At 45.3% G+C, this 21,730-nt stretch overlaps 1 protein-coding gene across 3 annotated transcripts in view; it reads right to left on the bottom strand.

The window, feature by feature from the left end:
* The window catches only part of IFT80 (intraflagellar transport 80), a 543,739-nt gene that overhangs the window by 363,103 nt on the left and 158,906 nt on the right, over window positions 1-21,730 (bottom strand). For all 3 annotated transcript variants that reach the window (XM_069213254.1, XM_069213255.1, XM_069213256.1), the window contains exon 7: window positions 15,674-15,763. In XM_069213254.1, coding sequence (XP_069069355.1) covers window positions 15,674-15,763 — 90 coding nt within the window. The remainder of the gene's footprint in view (window positions 1-15,673; window positions 15,764-21,730) is intronic.

Raw genomic sequence — 21,730 nt, 5'->3', positions numbered from 1 at the left:
TAAGTATTCTCGTGTAGTCGGGTGATAAGTTCCAAGAGGCCGTGTGGGACACCCATATTGGCTAATGTCAGCCATAACTGGTTTCTGGGGACCAAATCAAACGCGGGTCTAAGATCAATAAAAACTACAAAAAGGTTGCCCCCTCCTACTTCCACAGTCTTCCATTTTATTGTTAAAAATCTTAGCACCTGATCTATGGTACTAACTGCTGGCCTAAACCCTGCTTGCAAATCAGAAATGGCATTGGTTTCCAGAATCCATTCTTCTAGACGGGACAAAATTTGCTTTGCAAAAAGTTTTTGGAAGTTGTCAAGTAAGGAGATTGGGCGGTAGTTAACAGGATTAGAGGGGTTACCTTTCTTAAAGATGGGAACTATCTCTGCTCCCATCCAGGAGCTCGGGACAGGTGCTCTTGCAGTTACCGCATTGGAAATGAGGTTCAGATATGGGGCCCATATATCTGGGTTTGTCTTGTATAAATCGCCTGGTATTTTATCAAGGCCGGGGGCCTTTCCCCATTTCAGTGAAGCGATCGCAGCCTTGGTTTCTGCCAGGGTAAATTCAATTTTGGGGGTCTCAGTAATCATAGTATGGGTCAATTCCCTGGAAGTAACACCAGTGATCCCAGAATATAATCGGGAAAAGTGATCTGTCCACTCTACAGGGAGTATTGAGGCACCAGGCGAACAATTAGGTTCTTCGCTGGCATCAGCCACCAATTTCCAAAATTTCGAGGTGTCATTTATTTTAGCAGACTCCAGGAGGGAAACCCATCTAGATTCATCCCATCTCCTACGGGCTCTACTTTGTTCCGGTTTATAATCTTTCCTGGCTTCCCTTATATGATCTGACTGGCCTCCTCTTAAAGCTGTCAGCAGTTTGTGCTGTGCTTCCCTACATGCGGCGTTGAACCACCTTGCGTTGCACTTTTTTTTAACTTCTATTGCAGACTCTTTAGTAAAAAGATTTTTTTAGAGAATTAAAAAATTGTGTGTGGGCTGCTATAAGCCCACCACTATCTTCTAAAGGCTGAGATATACGATCCATGTGATCAGCCAACTGCCTGTACACAGATGCCAAGGTGGCTGTGTCGGTGCTCAGGGATTCCCATCTAACATTTCGTCTATTGTTGGTCAGTGCGAGCTGTTGTTCATGGGTCTTGGAACAGGAGACCTCAAGTCGGGGTAATAGGTTCCTAAGAAATAAAATCAATGGTTCATGGTCACTTTCCTCATGTTCTACAATGTTCATATCAACCATATAGCCCCACAGGCGGATGTCAAGCAAAATATAGTCTATCTGGCTCTTCTGTGTCCCGCGCCTAAATGTAGGGTGAAGATTAGGGTCCGAGCGGGAACGACCATTACAGGCCCGCAGGCCATGTGCCAGTGTAATATCCACAACCTGATGTGTTAATCTATTTATTTTTGGTCTTTTGCTTAATACTAGTTGAGGGATACCCCAGTAGGCGTCTTCATCTTTGTATAGTTCCTGGGCCAGCAAGTAGGGTTCAAAAGTGACATTAAAATCTCTGGAAATAAGAATAAAGAGGGAAGGTGATTTACAAGAAAGAAAGCTGTCCAAAATAGTCAATGTGTCGGACTCATATTTGCTACCCAGGCTCCTATTATAAATATTGATTATTAAAAGTGGTTTCTCACTAAGGGATGATATTGATAAACCCATTAAATCAGGGCAGCCCAAGTCAATTGTTTCAATCCGACATTTAAAGGAACAGCTAAGCCATGTAAGCAGCCCACCTGAGGGTCTCCCAGAATTCACCTTAGTTGCTGGGACCCAGTAACTTTTGTAACCAATTCTGTATTTGGGCTCCAGTGCCCATGTTTCTTGGAAAATACATATTTTATGTTCGTCTATGAATTTGCCCCATTCAGGGTTGTTCATTTTATTCTCCAACCCTGCAATGTTCCAACTAAGGATGGTATCTAGGCCATCTGTTTTGTCTTGGGGAGCTGGAGCCACAGGGTTCTCTCTTGCAAATGGAGTACCGTGGGGAAGTTTTATACCCTTTTCAATCATATCTATACCAACCATGTTTGGATTTCCCACTACAATATTGCCCAAAATATTTCTTGCCCCGTCTAGATCGGGGGGTGGCGTGAGCAGTTCGGGTGTCTGAGATGGTGGTGAATATCCAAGTTTACTGAGGTCTAATAAATCTGTGGCTAAATTGGTCTCAATCACCTTGCGCTCCTTATTTGCACCCCCAATACAAATTTCAGAACTCTGGGCACAGGAGGAAAGCCAAATACTAATTTCCATCTTAGAAAGATCTGGCTGAGCAAGTGCGGAAATTGGCGCAGGGTCTCTGGTGTCTGCAGTAGGGGTTTGTTCGACCTCAGGATTGCCTTGCCCTATTTCGTGAGTTTCAATATTTCCGACTATAGGGTACTCTTTATCCCAATTATTTGAACCTTGAGGCTGAAATGAACTGTACTCAGTGCTGGCTTTTAGTCAATCAATTTCAGAAAGCGAGAGCGAAAAAGGGCTGCGTCTCAGCTGAGAGTCAGGCTGCATCTGTACCCTAGTGGGACCTCTGGGTGACATTGTTACCCCCTTAGTAGCTGGTACAGCTTTGTGAGGGTAGAAAGCCTGGAGCCTACAAAGTGAGGTTACTCCCCCTAGAGGGTTAGAATGACACACATTCAAGGAAAGCTGTTGGACAAGGGAAGGCGCATCGAAGTTAATAACAATACAGTCCCCTGTACCAGGGTTTTTGAGTGGACCCACCCAACCCACCCTCCTCACCATTAATATTGAGGGTATCATATAAAAAGCAAATTTAGCGTATCTATGTAGCCAGTGGATTACCTTATTTTTCAGTTCTGTAAATGATTCGGAGATATTAGGCTTAAGCTTAGGAACATTCGTGATAACAAGCACATAAGGGCAAGCTTCCGGTGGTAGGTGTAAAGTTCTCATATTGGTTCCTAGATCCCTATGCATCCGGTCTGCTGAAGGGTGGGTATGATCCTTGTGCAGTTTTGTGCCCGTATTCATGGAAGAAGCAATTTCATCAGTCCGCCTTGGGAAGAGAGGATCACTCTTTAAGTGCCAAGTTGTAGGGGGATTGGCCAGTCTAGCAGTAGGAGCCTTCACTGGTTGATGCGAAGAATCAGGGCAAAGTGATTGAGAATTGTGGACCGTGCTTGATGATAGAGGAAGGCTACTGGCACTGTTGACTGGAGGGCATGGGGGAAAATGTTGTTGCGAATATTGTAAATCTAGTGAGGAAGAGATGGTTGGCTGATTAAGTTTAATGAGAACGTCAAGTTTCTCCTCAATTGCTGATAGGCGAGTTGTTATAGGGTATAGTTTTTTGGAGAGCTCGTCTTTTATAAATCTATTATGAAGGTTATGTCTAGGCTGCCATTATTAGTAGCTTGGGCAGGTGTGCAGTCCTTGGTCCGAGTAGGTACGGCATGATTGGGGGAGTTCAAAACACGGGCCCGTTTATTCTTTAAGTTTACCTCCCCTCGTTTCCTTTTGCCCTTTGAGCTATGCTCTGGGGAGGGTGCAGGCCTATCTGGCATAGGCTGTGTAATTTCTAGAGGATATATAACCTTGTCCAGGGGCTCTGCAACAGACATTCGGGTAGTTTGGGTAGTTGGAGGTGGAGTTGCCGGGGCAGGCTGAAAAGCGGGTGGGTGAAAAGGTTGTGGTGGAGTTTTCGATGGAGCCTCCGTTGGTGGGGGGGGGGCAGTCAGACGGAGCTCCACCAATTCAATTTCTTTTTCTAATGCCCCTACCGCTTTTTGGAGGAAACCATCTAGAGTCTTGTTGTTGCTGGCTTTTTCCAAAGGCATCCCCCCCTTCCGTCTACCCATCTTGCTTTAATAAGACACTTAAGTCCAGCCCCAAAGTTTGACAGTCTATTTCCGTAGGTGCTCTTCCTCTCCTGATCCCACCCTGTTTTTGCTCTACTGGGGCTTTATTTAGAAAAGCTGAAACGCCAGGAGGGCCTAAAGTACTGCTCACCTATATTGGGAAGGTATCCGGGTGGCTAAAGTATGTTCGTCCGCTGGTCACCAACCTCGGAAGTCAGGATGAAAATGGTATGGCCCAGCCCAGCCCGGCCTCCTTCGGTCGCAGGACGGGCCCGGCCCGAGGCGGGAGCGCTGAAGCAAAGTTAAAGGGCTCCTGCCCAAAACGAGGGTTGCCGAGGGTTGCCGCCTCCTTCCCCCGCCTTCCTGTGCTCGTCCCGCGAGACGGGAGCGCTGAAACAAAGTTAAAGGGCTCCTACCCAAAACGAGGGTTGCCGCCTCCTTCCTGTGCGCGTCCCGCGAGGCGGGAGCGCTGAAACAAAGTTAAAGGGCTCCTGCCCAAAACGAGGGTTGCCGCCTCCTTCCCCCGCCTTCCTGTGCGCGTCCCGCGAGGCGGGAGCGCTGAAGCAAAGTTAAAGGGCTCCTGCCCAAAACGAGGGTTGCCGCCTCCTTCCCCCGCCTTCCTGTGCTCGTCCCGCGAGGCGGGAGCGCTGAAACAAAGATAAAGGGCTCCTGCCCAAAACGAGGGTTGCCGCCTCCTTCCTGTGCGCGTCCTGCGAGGCGGGAGCGCTGAAACAAAGTTAAAGGGCTCCTGCCCAAAACGAGGGTTGCCGCCTCCTTCCCCCGCCTTCCTGTGCGCGTCCCGCGAGGCGGGAGCGCTGAAGCAAAGTTAAAGGGCTCCTGCCCAAAACGAGGGTTGCCGCCTCCTTCCCCAGCCTTCCTGTGCGCGTCCCGCGAGGCGGGAGCGCTGAAACAAAGTTAAAGGGCTCCTGCCAAAAACGAGGGTTGCCGAGGGTTGCTGCCTCCTTCCCCCGCCTTCCTGTGCGTGTCCCGCGAGGCGGGAGCGCTGAAACAAAGTTAAAGGGCTCCTGCCCAAAACGAGGGTTGCCGCCTCCTTCCCCCGCCTTCCTGTGCGCGTCCCGCGAGGCGGGAGCGCTGAAACAAAGTTAAAGGTCTCCTGCCCAAAACGAGGGTTGCCGCCTCCTTCCCCCGCCTTCCTGTGCGCGTCCCCAATATAAAAACCTGTTGGTCTGGAGTAAGTCAATCAATACAAGCTTTATTTCGACAAGTCATAAAAGCAGCACATAAAACAAATCTTAAAATTTAAAATACCCATAACAAATATGTTAAAAATCACATAATTAAAAAATGTGGCAATAAATACAAAAAGTTAAAATACAATAACATATTAGACAGTGCATTGTAAATATTTTGGTGGCCGAATTATCATGTTACCAGTCCACCCAAGGACTTTCTTACAATAATTATAGAACTTAAAAAGTGTGCTAAAATGCCACATATTTCAATAGAAGGTAACATCTGTGAATAGATATGCAGGGCGACATTGTCACATGTGGGTGGATCTTAAAAAAGGCATTAAAAACGCTTTCTCTGTTTTCCATAAAATTTACAGAAGAGAACAACATGTATTGTATTTTGGGGTGACTTTGTATCACAAAGACAGACCCCTAGTGTTGTACTCAAATCGTTCATGGTCGAAAAAGTTGCCAGACGGTGGAACGTGTCTAGCCTTAGCCTAGGGAGAACGAAACGATGTCGAGATTTTACTACATTTATCAAGTAAGGCTGTATACCCTCCGTGGACAGCATCAGTTGATTAGACATGACAGTATGTTTTTTTGCCTCTCCTATCCACCTCTGGTCTTCTAAGTACTTCAGGGACAGGGACCTCAGATCTTTCCTGGGTAATCTCTTCAGTAATTCTGGGTTTGTATAGTATACTTTATGGCCCATATTTTCAAAGGTCATAATATACCTCAACCAAGGGACTCTTAGAGGAAAAAACGGATGCCATACAATCCCGTAACACTGCCCTATTTAGGCCAGTATGTTCTGAGGTCCAAATTTTATGCCATAGCAATATTGGCTGTATCTTTATTAAATCAACTAAAAATGTGGCCCTTAGTTCTGCATGGCTAATATATGATGAAGTACATTTTGGTACCATTAACAAATGTCTCAAAAAATCACTTCCCACCGTTTGGATCGTGTTACAATTGATATACCCCCACACCCCCGCTCCGTACGTGGCAGACGGAATGCATTTAGCTCTATAGACCTTTAGCATGTTCTGCGGAGTAATCACTCCAAGCCACTTTGAAAAAATCTTCAGGCCGGTGTGTCTTCAAGATCTGTAGCTTCTTAGTTTTTACACACTGTGCCCAAGAACCTTGCTTATCGAACATTATGCCCAGATAAGAAAATGTTGAAGTTGTATCAATCTTTCCGTCTTGCGTGATGATATCATGAGTCTTAATTGATTTCTTGCCACAATTCATTAAAAAGGATTTTGAACGGTTGACGGTAAGGCCCAAGTCTGTAATGTATGTGATACAAGTTGTTAAAAGTCTTTGGAGGGCTAGTGGAGTCTGAGCCATAATTACAGCATCATCTGCATAGAGTAGGGCCGGAATCGGGCGATGGCCTATTTGAGGGAGATCTTTACATTTGCTTATTAATTCTAGTTCTAACTTATTTATATATATTGAGAACAAGAATGGGGCTAATACACAGCCTTGACGTACTCCCCTGTGTATACCAAAAGGTCTAGTGCATTCCCCTCTTGTCCCATATCTTACCCTTGCTCTACTCCCTTGATACAGTTCCCGTATGAACTGGATTATTGTCACTTCTACCCCTATGCTACTTAGGATTTCCCATAGTTTCTCATGAACTACACAATCAAATGCTGAAGATAAATCTATAAAGGCCAGATACAAGTTACCCTCTCTAATCTTTGTGTATTTCCCAATTATGATACTTAAATTCAGTCCTTGTTCCACTGTGCCTATTCCTGTGCGGAAACCGTACTGTAGTTCAGATAAGACATTGTTTTCCTCAGCCCAGCACTGTAATCTATTCAGAATACCTCTCCCAGCTATTTTAGCTAATGTGTCAAGTAGTGAGATGGGTCTATTACAGCCTGGGTTAAGGCAGTCACCTTTTTTTGTATATGGGGACAATAATGGAATCTAGCCAAGATGGCAGAGGTCCTTGCATACTGTAAGCCCTCAATACCTGCGTCAATAAGGGGCCCCATACTTGTACATTTGCCTTATATAAATCTACCGGTACATCATAGGGACCCGGTGCTTTTCCCGCTTTACTTGAGTTTATAGCTTCTACTACTTCCTCCAGACTGAACTGAGGTGTTATAATCATACGTGAATTCTTTTGGGTGGTATAACTCATTGGAGGATCAAGTAACTCTGTGTCAGAAGCCGGGCTATAAATCTTGGAGAAGTAACCAATCCAATCCTCTTCTGTTATTGCAATTTCCATTCTAGGATCATGTCTAGCCCCTGGCGTAGGAGTATTTATTATTTTCCTTCAGATCCTGAGAGCTGCGGGTGCAGTGTTGGTTCCAGGCGTCGGGTCCCTTGTTACAGGCAGTCGCGGTCAGGGGGAGCCTCTGGATTCTCTCTGCAGGCATCACTGTGGGGGCTCAGGGGAGTCGTCTCTGGTTACTCACGGGCTCGCAGTCGCTGGGGAGTCCTCCCTGAGGTGTTGGTTCTCTAAATCTCGAGCCAGGGGTGTCGGGTGCAGAGGGTGAAGTCTCACGCTTCCAGCGGGAAACATGCAGTCTTTGGAAGTTGCTTCTTTGTTGCAAAGAAGTAGCTGGATTCGAGCAGGGCCGCTGTTCACAGGAGTTTCTTGGTCCCTTAATCCAGAGCAGTCCTCGGAGGCTTCAGAGGTAGCCCGTCCCTGTCAGATCAGTCGCTGGTTGCAGGTGTTCGAAGTTGGAGACAGGTCGGTAGGGCTGAGGCCAAAGCAGTTGTAGTCGTCCGTCTTCTCTGCAGGCTTGTAGGTCTGCAGTCCTTCTTGTTTATTTAGGTTGCATGAATCTGATTTCCTGGGATCTGGGGTGCCCCTAACTATGGAATTTAGGGGTGTGTTTAGGTCTGGGAGGGCAGTAGCCAATGGCTACTGTCCTTGAGGGTGGCTACACCTTCTTTGTGCCTCCTCCCTGTGGGGAGGGGGGCACATCCCTAATCCTATTGGGGGAATCCTCCAAACTCAAGATGGAGGATTTCTAAAGGCAGGGGTCACCTCAGCCCAGGACACCTTAGGGGCTGTCCTGACTGGTGGGTGACTCCTCCTTGTTTTTCTCATTATCTCCTCCAGCCTTGCCACCAAAAGTGGGGGCAGTGGCCGGAGGGGCGGCATCTCCACTAGCTGGGATGCCCCGGGGCGCTGTAACAAAAGGGGTGAGCCTTTGAGGCTCACCGCCAGGTGTTACATTTCCTGCAGGGGGAGGTGAGAAGCACCTCCACCCAGTACAGGCTTTGTTTTTGGCCACAGAGTGACAAAGGCACTCTCCCCATGTGGCCAGCAACATGTCTGGTGTGTGGCAGGCTGTCAGGAACTGGTCAGCCTACACTAGAAGTCGGGTAGGTATTCAGGGGGTCATCTCTAAGATTCCCTCTGGGTGTATGTTACAATAAATTGCAAACTGGCATCATTGTGCATTTATTGTGCTGAGAAGTTTGATACCAAACTTCCCAGTTTTCAGTGTAGCCATTATGGAACTGTGGAGTTCGTGTTTGACAAACTCCCAGACCATATACTCTTATGGCTACCCTGCACTTACAATGTCTAAGGTTTTGCTTAGACACTGTAGGGGCATAGTGCTCATGCACATATGCCCTCACCTGTGGTATAGTGCACCCTGCCTTAGGGCTGTAAGACCTGCTAGAGGGGTGACTTATCTATACCACAGGCAGTGTGAGGTTGGCATGGCACCCTGAGGGGAGTGCCATGTCGACTTATTCATTTTATCCCCACTAGCACACACAAGCTGGCAAGCAGTGTGTCTGTGCTGAGTGAGGGCTCCCCAGGGTGGCATAAGACATGCTGCAGCTCTTAGAGACCTTCCCTGGCATCAGGGCCCTTGGTACCAGGGGTACCAGTTGCAAGGGACTTATCTAAGTGCCAGGGTTGTGCCAATTGTGGAGACAAATGTACAGTTTAGGGAAAGAACACTGGTGCTGGGACCTCATAAGTAAATGAGAAAAACAAGGAGGAGTCACTGGCCAGTCAGCAAATTAGCAAAGGCAAAAAGTTAGGAGGTAACCATGCCAAGGAGGCGTTTCCTTACAGCTTGTCTCTCCCTATGAACACAATTGTCATTTACAGGGAGTCGGCTCTGTATATACTATCTCAAAGTAAGAGATAGTGTGCACAGAGTCCAAGGGTTCCCCTTAGAGGTAAGATAGTGGCAAAATTAGATAATTTTAATGCTCTATTTTGTGGTAGTGTGGTCGAGAAGTAGGCTTATCAGAGGGTAGTGTTAAGCATTTGTTGTACACACAAAGGCAATAAATGAGGAACACACACTCAAAGACTTAACTCCAGGCCAATAGTTTTTATATTGAAAAATATATTTCCTAAATTTATTTTAGAACCACAAGATTCAAGATTTGAAGTAAATACATAAAATGCAAGGTACTCCATACACATAAGTTAGGAACTTTGGATTAGAGCAGTAACATACACAATTTTAGTTAAAATTGCAATAAGATATTTTAAAAGTGGACACAGTGCAAAAATCAACAGTTCCTGGGGGAGGTAAGTAAAGGTTAGTTTTTCAGGTAAGTAAGGCACTTACAAGTTCAAGTTCCTGGGCATAGGCAGCCCACCGTTGGGGGTTCAAGGCAACCCCAAAGTTACCGCACCAGCAACACGGGGCCATTAAGTTGCAGAGGTCAAAGGAGGGCCCAAAACACATAGGCGCCTATGAAGAACAGGGGTGCTTCGGTTCCAGTCTGCCAACAGGTAAGTACCTGCGTCTTCGGAGGGAAGACTAGGGGGGTTTTGTAGAGCACTGAGGGGGACACAAGTAGGCACACAAAACACACCCTCAGAGGCACAGGGGCGGCCGGGTGCAGTGTGCAAAGCAGGCGTTGGGTTTGTAATAGAAATCAATGAAGGGACCCGTGGGTCACTCTAGCGGTGCAGGCAGAGCACAGGGGGGCTTCTCGGGCCAGCCACCGACTGGGCTAGGCAGAGAGTCGCCTGGTGGCCACTCCTGCACTAAAGTTCGGTTCCTTCTGGTCCTGGGGGCTGCGGGTGCAGTGCTTGGTCCAGGCGTCAGGTTCCTTGTTACAGGCAGTCGCTCTCAGGGGGAGCCTCTGGATTCTCTCTGAATGCGTCGCTGTGGGGGTCGTCTCCGGCTACTCACAAGGTCGCAGTCACCTGGGAGTCCTCCCTCCCTGTAGTGTTGGTTCTCTGGAGCTCGAGCCAGGGGTGTTGGGTGCAGAGGGTAAAATCTCACGCTTCCAGCGGGAAGAGTGAGTTCTTTAGAAGTTGTTAGAAAATTACAAAAATTTTGCTGTAGGTGAACAGTGCTGCTGTTCTCGGGTGTTTCTTGGTCCTTTGGATTTTAGGGCAGTCCTCTGAGGCTTCAGAGGTCGCTGGCCCCTGTTGGATGCATCGCTGTGCAGTTATTTTTTTTTAGAGTCTGGAGACAGGCCGGTCGTCCCCAAATACTAAATTCCGGGGTGTGTTTTAGATCTTGGGGGGCAGTTGCCAATGGCTACTGTCCTGGAGGGTTGCTACACCCTCTTTGTGCCTCCTCCCTGAGGGGAGGGGGGCACATCCCTAATCCTATTGGGGAAATCCTCCAAAACCAAGATGGAGGATTTCTAAATGCAGGGGTCACCTTAGCTCAGGACACCTTAGGGGCTGTCCTGACTGGTGGGTGACTCCTCCTTGTTTTTCTCATTATCTCCTCTGGACTTGCCACCAAAAGTGGGGGCTGTGTCCAGGGGGCGGGCATCTCCACTAGCTGGAGTGCCTTGGGGCATTGTAACATGAAGCCTGAGCCTTTGAGGCTCACTGCTAGGTGTTACAGTTCCTGCAGGGGGAGGTGTTAAGCACCTCCACCCAGTGCAGGCTTTGTTTCTGTCCTCAGAGAGCACAAAAGCTCTCACCCCAGGGGGTCAGAAACACACCTCAGTGGCAGGCTGGCACAGACCAATAAGTCCGGTACTGAAGGACTGGGTAACATACAGGGGGCATCTTCTAAGATGCCCTCTGTGTGCATTTTGTAATAAATCCAACACTGGCATCAGTGTGGGTTTATTATTTTGAGAAGATTGATACCAAACTTCCCAGTATTCAGTGTAGCCATTATGGAACTGTGGAGTTCGTTTTTGACAAACTCCCAGACCATATTCTTAATATGGCCACACTGTACTTACAATGTCTAAGAATGGACTTTGACACTGTAGAGGCATATTGCTCATGCAGCTGTGCCCTCACCTGTGGTATAGTGCACCCTGCCTTAGGGCTGTAAGGTCTGCTAGGGGGGTGACTTACATATGCCACAGGCAGTATTTTGTGTGCATGGCATCCCAAGGGGGATGCCATTTTGACTTTGCCTTTTGCTCCCCACCAACACACACAATCTGCAATGGCAGTGTGCATGTGTTAGGTGAGGGATCCCTTAGGGTGGCACAACACATGCTGCAGCCTTTAGAGACCTTCCCTGGTCACAGGGTCATTGGTACCACTGGTACCTTTGACAAAGGACTTATCTGTGTGCCAGGGGTGTGCCAATTGTGGAAACAATGGTACATTTTTAGTGAAAGAACACTGGTGTTGGGGTCAAGTCAGCATCAATACCAGGCAAAAATGTGTATGTGTGTGTGTGTGGGGGGAGGGGGGAGGGGGAGGGGGTCACTGCAACAGGGAGCCATTTTCCTACATCCTTAATGTATAATACTCCTTCTGTAGTCAAACTCACTGTACCATTTACAAGGTGGCATATGTTTGACTCCACATGCTACTGAGTTTGGTAGGCCCTCAGCTGGTTGTCCCTACAGTGAGGAGACCTTCATATTTATTTAGTTGTTATCAACTGGTTTGGGCGGTCACAGGTTCAGGTGTACTGCTCTTTTGGTATTCATTATGACATGGTTTCAATATGTTGATTGTTGTTGTTTGCTCATATCCCAGTTAAGCGCTAGGTGACACATGAAGGCACTCACCACATATTGTTCAGCCCATTTGCACATTACATTACCACAGTTGGATGTGTGGCAACTATGTTAAGCACCATCGTTTATTGGTATTATAAAACATGGCGCGCATTAATGTGGTTACGTGGAATATGAGTGGCATTCATACTCCTGCGCGCAGATAAGCGGTCTACTCCTATTTGAAGCGACATGGTGCTCATTACTCACTACTGCAGGAACCACATCTAACAAGTTCAGAAGCAGACAAACTTAGAAGAAAATGAAGTGGCCAAGTGTACTCCACAAACTAGTCACCATATGCGCGGGGACTACTTATATGGATCCGTCCGGGAGTTCCATTCCATTTGTTAGAACAGGTTGTGGACACAGATGGCCGTGTGTTCGTCCACGGCCGACTGAGTGGCCGTCAAGTTCTCCGTGGCAATGTATACGCTCCCAATGTAGATCAGGCTACTTTTCTAAACAAACTCAGTCGACTGCTGGCACACTGGGGTGACTAACTGTGGTTGATTGGGGGAGATTTCAATTGCGTGTCAGATACGTACCTGGATGGATCCTTCCTGCTATTAGCGTGCACCACTGCCATATCCAATGCCTGCTCTCTTGTAACCTGGCCGCACCACTGGCAGTTGACGGACATTTGGCGATATTACAATGCGGAGACCAGAGCGTACTCCTTCTACTCGGCTCTGCATGTGCGGCTCAATAAGTTACTCTGCACGCCGCTCTGCATCAGGCGGTTGTGGGGACGGATTATATGGGCCATACTCATTTGGATCACAATCCTCAAAACCTTCAACTCGACTGGGGTGGGTCTGCGCAATCCCCTGTTCCTAAGTGGAGAATGCAGCCAACTGTGTTGGAGTACTCGACATTCCGCAAGTCGACTGGCCAACAGATCATTAGTTATTTTGAGCTAAATGCTGACACGGCATCCTCCCGTTCGATAGAATGGGACGCATTTAAGGCTGCATTGGGGGGGTCACCGTATAGGGTTCAGTATTGGAGCATGCAGGCAGCTGGACTGGGAGGTGTCCGAGATAGAGCGACACCTGTTGCGGCACGAGTCGGAAGTTGTGCAGAACCCTAGTGTCGTTTCCCGATTGCTAGGCATGCGGAAAACCCATGCATAGCTCCTTGAGCGATTGCGATGCCTCAATTACGCAGCACACTCTGTTAATGAACAATTAATAAGATGGGAGACCACCCCTAGCTTGGTGCTATCTATTCGGACGTTGTCCGGTGATTTATTATACACCCAGAACTTGATACATGAGGCATTTCATACTCATTATGAATCTCTATATGCCTCTATCTCCTCTACTCCACTACAGGTTGTGGAGAGGTTACTGCCCCGGATTACGGCAGAGCAATGTCTAGAATTAGACGATCTTTTATTATTTATTATTGTCTGAGATACGGGAGACCATTCAGTCACTTGTAGATGGCAAGGCGTCTGGCCTGGATGGGCTTCCGGCTGATTTTTATAAGGCCTACACAGCCCAGTTGGCCCCTTGGCTGCTCGCTCTATACAAGGAGTCCTTGGCACTAGCGTGTTTACCTGGCCCGCTTGCGCCCCTCCGAAGGAAGTGGGAAGGAGACGGGGGAACCTTTCACAGACAGGAAATGGGTGACAATACTAGAGACACCCACATATGTACCTCGCAATATCAGATTTCACCTTACTCAATATTATGTCACACAAAGGGCTTACCTTATCCCCGATAAGATCAATAGATATTTTAACCACGTGGATGAGGCTTGTCCGCTTGTGTCAGTGCTTAGGAGCAGACTTGCTACACACGATGTGGTCATGTCCTGCCCTGAGTCACTATTGGACCTCAGTCCATGCACACTTGATGTATTGTGTGGGACGACCCTTACTATTGACATGAGAGGCGTGTGTCCTGGGATTGTTTCCTAGCGGTAAAAAATGTAAAGCAACGTCCTGTTTTTTTGGATCTGGGGTTGTTGGTGGCCAAATGCCTTATAACTCGTATATGGCAATCTTCTGAGCCACCAGCCTATGAAGCATGGATACGTTCACGAGCTATCGGGGCGGCACTTACTTCACTTTGATTTCCCGAAAATTAGTGATGGAGTATTGGCAGTGTCCACACTCAGTTCAACATGCTACAGAACTGAATATGTGCCTAAAACAAATACACACTCCCTTCAGATGTGGGCATTCTAGGCTGATTGAGGGCTAAATGGCATAGATGTGTGGGGGTGATATGGTGAATGTTTATAAACTGTACAACAATTTTACTGAATTCATAATGTGGGTGCTCAGATTCATTTTGCCAGCAATTTTGTTTCCCCCCTCTATCATTGTTGTTACGACTTGTTACTGATAATGGCCAGATGGGTCAGATGTATTAATACTATGCAATATGTCATGTTGACATATAAAAGCAATAAAGAAATATTTAAAAATAAATAAATAAAAAGATTTATATTTAAAAAAAGCATTATGAACTAAAACTAATGATTTAAGAAGATAGTCAAATACCATTAGCATAGGAAATGTGATCCTGGCTTAATCCCACCCATCAATGTATCTTGATCTATGTACTAAGAATCCAGTTCCATCTCCAAACCCACCTGCAAATAAGTAGGCCATGTAAAATGTTCCTCTACGATCAGAGTTTGCTTGGAAGAGATTATATTTGGACGTCAGTTGGTATCTCTAAAAGTCAAAGGTATCAGTACTAATAAAGGTCTTTGTTTTGATAAAGGCTTTCCCATTAAACTCGGACTCCTCAAATTAATTAAGTGCAACCACAGAATGCTGGTAACTCAAACCAAAATAAGCTAAGTAAGTGCTGAGGATTGGGAAGTGATTTGTAGAAATACCAATCCTTTTAAAGAAAAAGTTTAGTTGATTACTTGCTTCAGTGTGTCAAACTGACTACAGTTTACACGATCTGAAAATTTCCAATGTTCTATTTAAGGGGAGAAAGAGGAGACAATTGGGCAAGACTTGAACGAAAACAGACATCATCAGTGCCTTAAGTGCAATACCTTTCTCCGAGGAAAGACAGTGCTTCCAGGATTTGGCCAACTTCAGTACTCAGTTATGGGAGATAGACTCAACTCTTCTCTACTTCAAAAGACGAAGCCTGACAGTGACAAGATCTTTTAACCACATGGCCTGATTGGAATGAGAACTGCTCACATCTGCATCTTGTTTTGTGGTAAGGGATACAATCTATGAACAGGTATCACTGCAAGACATGCAAACCTAAGCAGATACCATTAAAAATAGAGGTTCATAACCAAGAACCATAACAAAAATATTAACTTGAACATACAGCTGCAATAAAAGCACAAAAGGTGATAGGGAATAAGAAACCATGAATCAAAAAAAATAAATGTTTGGACATCAAATCAGTGTATGAAGAAGAAATTCTCTATATATACGATTAGACCAAGTTACAGGTCTTTGAGGTCTATTTTGTTTTTTTATTAAAGCTAAACAATTAACATCACACATATAGAGCACGTTAGTTGTCTCTTGGCACCAAGAAGCCAAAACACTGATGTAATAATGTTTTCTAAATTTCATGCTTCAGTAAATATACAAAACACTTTGACTGAAGATCTTGCTGGAAAAATCAAAAGTAAAGATAGTTAAAACTATGTGAGAGCTTTAAGCTGATATACCTTGTATTTGCAGTCTTCACCAGCAGAGATGATTTGGTCGTTGACAGCATTCCAATCTACCTTTAAAATAATACCGTCATGAGCCTTCCACTGTTGAAGTAATAAAAAAGGTTGAAATAAACGTAAAAATCATTTATATTTTATGGGTTTTAAACAGTGTACTCAAGCACCTTATGAAAAGTCTTACTAACTATTGTGATATATGCCTTACATATGACTATATTGGACAGTGTGTTCATGATAGCGGTCACTGAGAACAATTTTCTGCAAAAATCACGGCTTTGCTAAGAAGAAGAAAACCCACTGTTGAAACTAACAAATTTGCTGAGTTGGATGTTAAACTAGTCACCAGTGAGCAACACAATAGTGGTACATCTGATCCCTATCTTAAAACCTTATTAAATAAATAAATAAATCACTTAATAATGACAGACCATGAGAATCCATTAACTTTAAAGCATTTAATCAGCTGGTTATACATATGAAAATTTGTTATACATCATTGTCCTTGTTGCTGAGTGCTGTAATGATCTTAACAACTAGTGCCTGTCCATCAAATGCAATTATGTCACTAAGCCTGTTTGTATGATCAAGTTCTTATGAAGTGTAGAGCAAGTTGTGTGGGAAACTAGCCTACCAAGGCACAATTGATAGTACTGCACTTTATGTCTCCATTAAAGTTTCCCTGCTTTATTTACAGTCATTGTGGAGTATTTGTAGGGAAATGTTGAAGAGGACGGGATTTAGTGCAAAACCAGTCTGATGTTTCACTCTAAGCAAAATTGCATTGATCATCTCTAACAGCGCTTTACTTACTGTGTTTAAGGAAATGGGTTATTAATTGGGAAGAATGTGAGTCCTTTACAAGTACTAAGTCTGCAATTGTCTTTTTACAGAGAATCAAGCACCTCATTGCAGCATTTGACACTTTCAGGGTAGTGAAGCAGAGTAATCCAAGGTCTTCTCAGTGGAGAGGGTGTAGGTTAGTAATTCCACATTTCTGGAATGCAGGAGCAACACTCAATAAATCTTTGCCCAGTCAATGCCTTAATTTTTTTTAAAGGAAAAGTACATTGAATTAAATACTTTTGATGAAACTCTCATATCCCATTACAGCCCTAAGGTGGTCCTGAACCCTATGGCTACAATACCAGACATTTATATTAGATGCAACAACAAAATGTAATGGGGTGTCATATTTAAATACAGCAGCCTATTCACTTTGCCAGGGTATCAGCTCTTCAGGAAACTAGCCACATGTCATGATTTAACAATGCACCACCTTTAAAATAAACAGGCACAGCACCAATAGTGTAAAAAACAAACAAAAAAAACAACAACAAAAAACATTAGTTATAATAGTAGACTTTATGGTATCAACATCAGTATTATTAATAAAGCATTTAAAAAAAAACATGTTCCTCAGTCTTTTTGTTTTACTATAATTAGACAACCCTTGCAGTCACAGGACCAGCCACAAGAGGCCCTGCTCTCCAAAGCCCAATAGCAAAAGCTTAATGTCTGGGAGTGCCTAAAGTGAAGGTAAACCTCTCTTTGGATCAGGGGTTCCATCCCCTGGGAAAGGTACTGTTGTTATTTTCAAAACATTCCTAGGGGCTGCCGCATTTCCTGCAGCACCCAACAACCCATTGGCATAACGTTGGTGGTTCCCTTGCCTAGCTTGGGGCACTACATAGGACAACGTCCAGATTTTATAAAGCAATTGGGAGGGCGGTCTTGATGGGTCTTACCTGTGGAATACATACAGAATGAGAAACTCGGCCGCTCTGCCTTTTACTATATAGTTGCCTCATGCGCATGTCTTTTTGTTGCTGTGTGCCCGTTCCCAGTCAGGCACCAGGATGGTGGTGTTCGGGGGGAGCTCCAGGGGAGATACCCAAGGCCCTGCAGCTCCTGCTGGCTCTCTCTGCCTGTATGCACCTTCTGTGCCGCATGTGGGAGGCAGCAACATTTGTTCTGTCCCCTTTGCGCTGGGGTAAGCTCTCATTGTAGTCCTGCCCACTGCAAGAGCTGTGCGGTTGCCCCTGCTCTCTATGCCCGGGCTGGGGGACAAGAGGCTTGTGAGACCCTGCCCCACCAGCACAGGGTAGGCAACATAAGCTGCCCTGCATTTGCTCCTTTGGTCCTCCAGGACCTTGAAGTCATGTGCTGGCCCCAGTCAGATGGGTCCCAAGAATCTGGCAAGGGGGTCCCAAGTATGGGTCCTGCCTGGAAAATAAAATATAGATGTGCCAAAACCCCTGGCCCACTGGGGGACTTAGCCCTCTCTGCAGGTCATCCCCAAACATTTTGATTTCATCCCTCCCGTTTAATGAAACCAGTTTATATTGGCTTTAGCACACTGTGTACTTCACCCCTGCTAGTCAGAGATAAAGTGCCTGTGTTCCTTCTTTAAACATGGTAAAATTGGCTTACATCCTATTGACACATTTAATTTATTTGTAACTCCTTTGTAAGGCACCCGGGGCCAGTTAATGAAATGCTACTGGTGGGCCTGCAGCACTGATTGTGCTACCCACTTAAGTATCCTTTTAAATATGTCCCAGGTCTGCCACTGCAACCTGTGTGTGCAGTTATAAACTTCCATTTCGACCTGGCAAATTAAACATTTTGCCAGGTCTAAACCTTCTTTTTTAATACATATGTCACTCCTTGGGTAGGCCACAAACAGTCCATAGGGCACGTAGAAGTGTATTTAAATAGCCGGGCATGTAGCTTTAAGTTATACAAGTCCTTGTAGTCAGGTAAGGAAACAAAGATCTCGTCAGCTATCTGTCCCATTTCAATCGTTTGATAGCCGATACATCCTGGCCAGAGGAAAAGAGGGGTACTTTGTTTTACCAGGGATTAAAAGAAGAGTTCAAAGATGTTCTAGCACAAACAGACCCACAACCCACGATGTGCTCAGACCTAAACAATCTGACGCTTTGACTGGATTATAGACTTTCTGAAAGGAAGGTTGATAAAAAACGAGCTGATACGTCTGGGAGGCGCCCGTACAACCCAGACACCAAAACCAGCCCTTGGACTCTGTGGTAGAACCTATGGAATATGGGACAATTGTACAACTTTTGTCCAAAGATGAGATAGAACATCGAAGAAATGGACAATGTTTATATTGTGGACGCAAGGACCACTTGTTAAAGAGCGCCCTATCAGACCTAAAGGAAAGACAGTAGCTGTCTTACCCGCCAAAAAGAATGCAGCTGTTGCAGATGGGGAAATTGAAAAACTAGAATGCCAAGGCAGTTTGGAAGGGGGACCACGTGGGTATTATGACCATCCCTTGCATCAAATCTTGTTCAGTTTATCGTGTTAACTACTTTCACTTACAAGTAGAGATCATTCTGGCAAAGCAACAACACTCAGACTTGGTACTCAGATTCCAGAGCCAGCAGAAATTGTGTGGATCTTGAAACTGCTCTAAGTCTTGAAATACCTTACACAAAGATAAAAGCCTCCAGAAGTGGTACAAGCTGTGGACGGAAGTGTCCTCTCTGGGGTTCCGGTGAAGATACAAACGGAGGCCATTTTAATGGTTTGTGTTGACAGAAGAAAAGAATGGCATGAAGAATGTATGCAATTTAACGTAATTAAGGCCCCACAATACAGCTTAATTTTAAGCATGCCTTGGATGTTCCTGCATAATCAACAGATAGACTGAAATGCCCAGCAGGTACTTTTTCCTTTCACCTCTTTGCAAGAGTAAGTGCTTGTTTGGTAAAGTAAAAAACACATAACTAATAGCCAAGGGTTACAGATTGCTACAGCAGAAGAGAAGGAAACAGTCTTACCAACTACCGATAAACAGTTTGTGGATGTTTTTAGTGAACAGGAAGCAAAAACACTACCCCCCACATAGACCATACGAGTGTCGTATCGACCTCTTGCCTAGGGGCTGGTGTACCCAGCTGCTGCCTCTACACACTTTCAGGGAAAGAGAATCTACACTTACGTCAATATCTGGACAAATACCTAGATAATGGTGTTATCCGTCCTTCCAGGTCTCCAGCAGCTTTGCCACTCGTTTTTGTTGCCACTCTTTCTTGTCTCTATGGCCAATGGGAAGTTAGGATCTTGCATAGACTGTAGAGCTTTGAAGTGCTTTGTACTGTTGGACCAGGTGAAAACAGCTGTGGTATATACAAAATTAGACCTAAGGGAGCATATCACCTGGTTCGCATGCACGAAGGCGATGAGTGTAAAACTGAGCTCAAAACGCGGTATAGGCTCTATGAATATTCGGTAATGCCATTCGGACTTTGTAACGCTCCCGCTGCCTTTAAATTTTTCCTAAATGATGTTCTGCAGGAGTTTCTGGACATTTTCATTATTGTGTACATATATGATATCCTCATCTATTTAGAATTTGAACAAAAACATGTACAACATGTTAGCTCAGAACTACTGGCTCTAAGGAAACAATCTCTTTTGTAAATTAAGTAAATGCAAATTCCATGTGATGCAGGTGGAGTTTTTTGGCCGTTATTCTTACCCCCCCTCAGGGCTACAAATGGAAACAAGAAAGATCCAAGTGGCTGCTGATTGTGTCATGACAGTAAATAGCGGCTCTAAGAAGTGTAGGGAATTCAAAGCGCGAGTCTGTTCTCACGAACGCTGTGGCAAAATGCAGCACAGTCTCATGGTCACCAAATATTGGTTACGGTGCCCAGATGCACCATCAGAATAAACTCAGTTTGAACATTTTGGTCATAACTGTACTTCAACTTTGCACTGCTGATGCTCTTGTAATATATATATATATTCCGATATTGCAAATGCCATAACTGTAATTTCACTTTTCACTGTTGATGCTGTTGTACTATTCACATTCAGATATTGCAATGTTGTTGATATGGTAATTATGAGCACATGTGATGTGCCGTTGGAAACGGACTCCAAATTCCCAGTTGTACAGTGGTGGCCATCTTGAGCGGGGCCCATGTATAAAAGGGACACTGCCCATGATTACTTGCTCACTATTCCTCTGCAGCCTGGAGGCAGACTTCTCCTCCAGTCTGGTTCAGCTGCTCCTGTGTAGCTGTCTTCGGAGCGGTTATCTAAGCATTTCAGCTGTTCTACAGTTGAATAACAGTTCCCTTTGATTGTCTTGGGTGCACTCCGGATCAGACGCGTCATTCAGACCAGGCCGTGCTCTGCGCGGTAAGAGTGTTGTCATGAGGATTCAGTGCGCATTTGAGATTATTGTGAAAGCGCACGACACAGGAATTCAGTGTGCATTTGATTTTGTTGTGGAAGCGCACAACAGAAATTCAGTGCACATTAGAAATTAGTTCAATAAGTAAGACGCCCTTGTTTCTCAGAGGGGGATATAAGAAATAGAGAATCAAAATACTACCAACATAATTGCATTTGTCAAGTGGCAAGTGAGATTCTATTTATTTTTATCTCTGTTTAATGCTTTCCTTTCACAGATCTCCCTCCTCGCAGTCCCATTCCCAACACCCTTCCCCCACCTGGCTACTCCCATAATCTGTGTTACCACGACATTCCGATTTGGTGGTGCCTAGAGGTGGAACATTTGATCAGCGTGCAAGCCCCGAGGAATATTGGATTGACTGACTGGCCCACACCTAGATCTGTTCGAGACATACAGTGTTTCCTAGGATTTGCCAACTTTCATTGCCGTTTTATAAACCACTTCTCACAAACAGTAACACCAATTACCAAGCTACTAAGGAAGAAAGTGGAATTTGAATGGCCCTCAGAAGCAGAAGACGCCTTACATGCTTTGAAAAAGGCTTTCACTTCCACCCCTGTCTTGGCTCATCCCAATCCTGAAAAGCTGTTTGTGGTGGAAGCTCATGTTTCATAGCAATAGGGGCAACCTTTTCACAGAGACAAGACAACACTCCGTGGCTTATATGTCACAAAAGCTTAATGAAGCAGAAGAAATCTATGCAATTGCTGAAAAGGAACTCAAGGCCATCCATGATGCTTTTAAGGAATGGTGTTATTATCTTTGGGGAGCCAAATTCATTCTCACGGTATACTTGGACCACAGAAATCTACAAT

The sequence above is a fragment of the Pleurodeles waltl genome, chromosome 11 (assembly GCF_031143425.1).
Source record: "Pleurodeles waltl isolate 20211129_DDA chromosome 11, aPleWal1.hap1.20221129, whole genome shotgun sequence".
In the NCBI taxonomy this organism is placed as follows: Eukaryota; Metazoa; Chordata; class Amphibia; order Caudata; family Salamandridae; genus Pleurodeles; species Pleurodeles waltl.
Note: the sequence above shows the minus strand (reverse complement) of the source record. Positions and strands in the feature narration are given on the sequence as shown.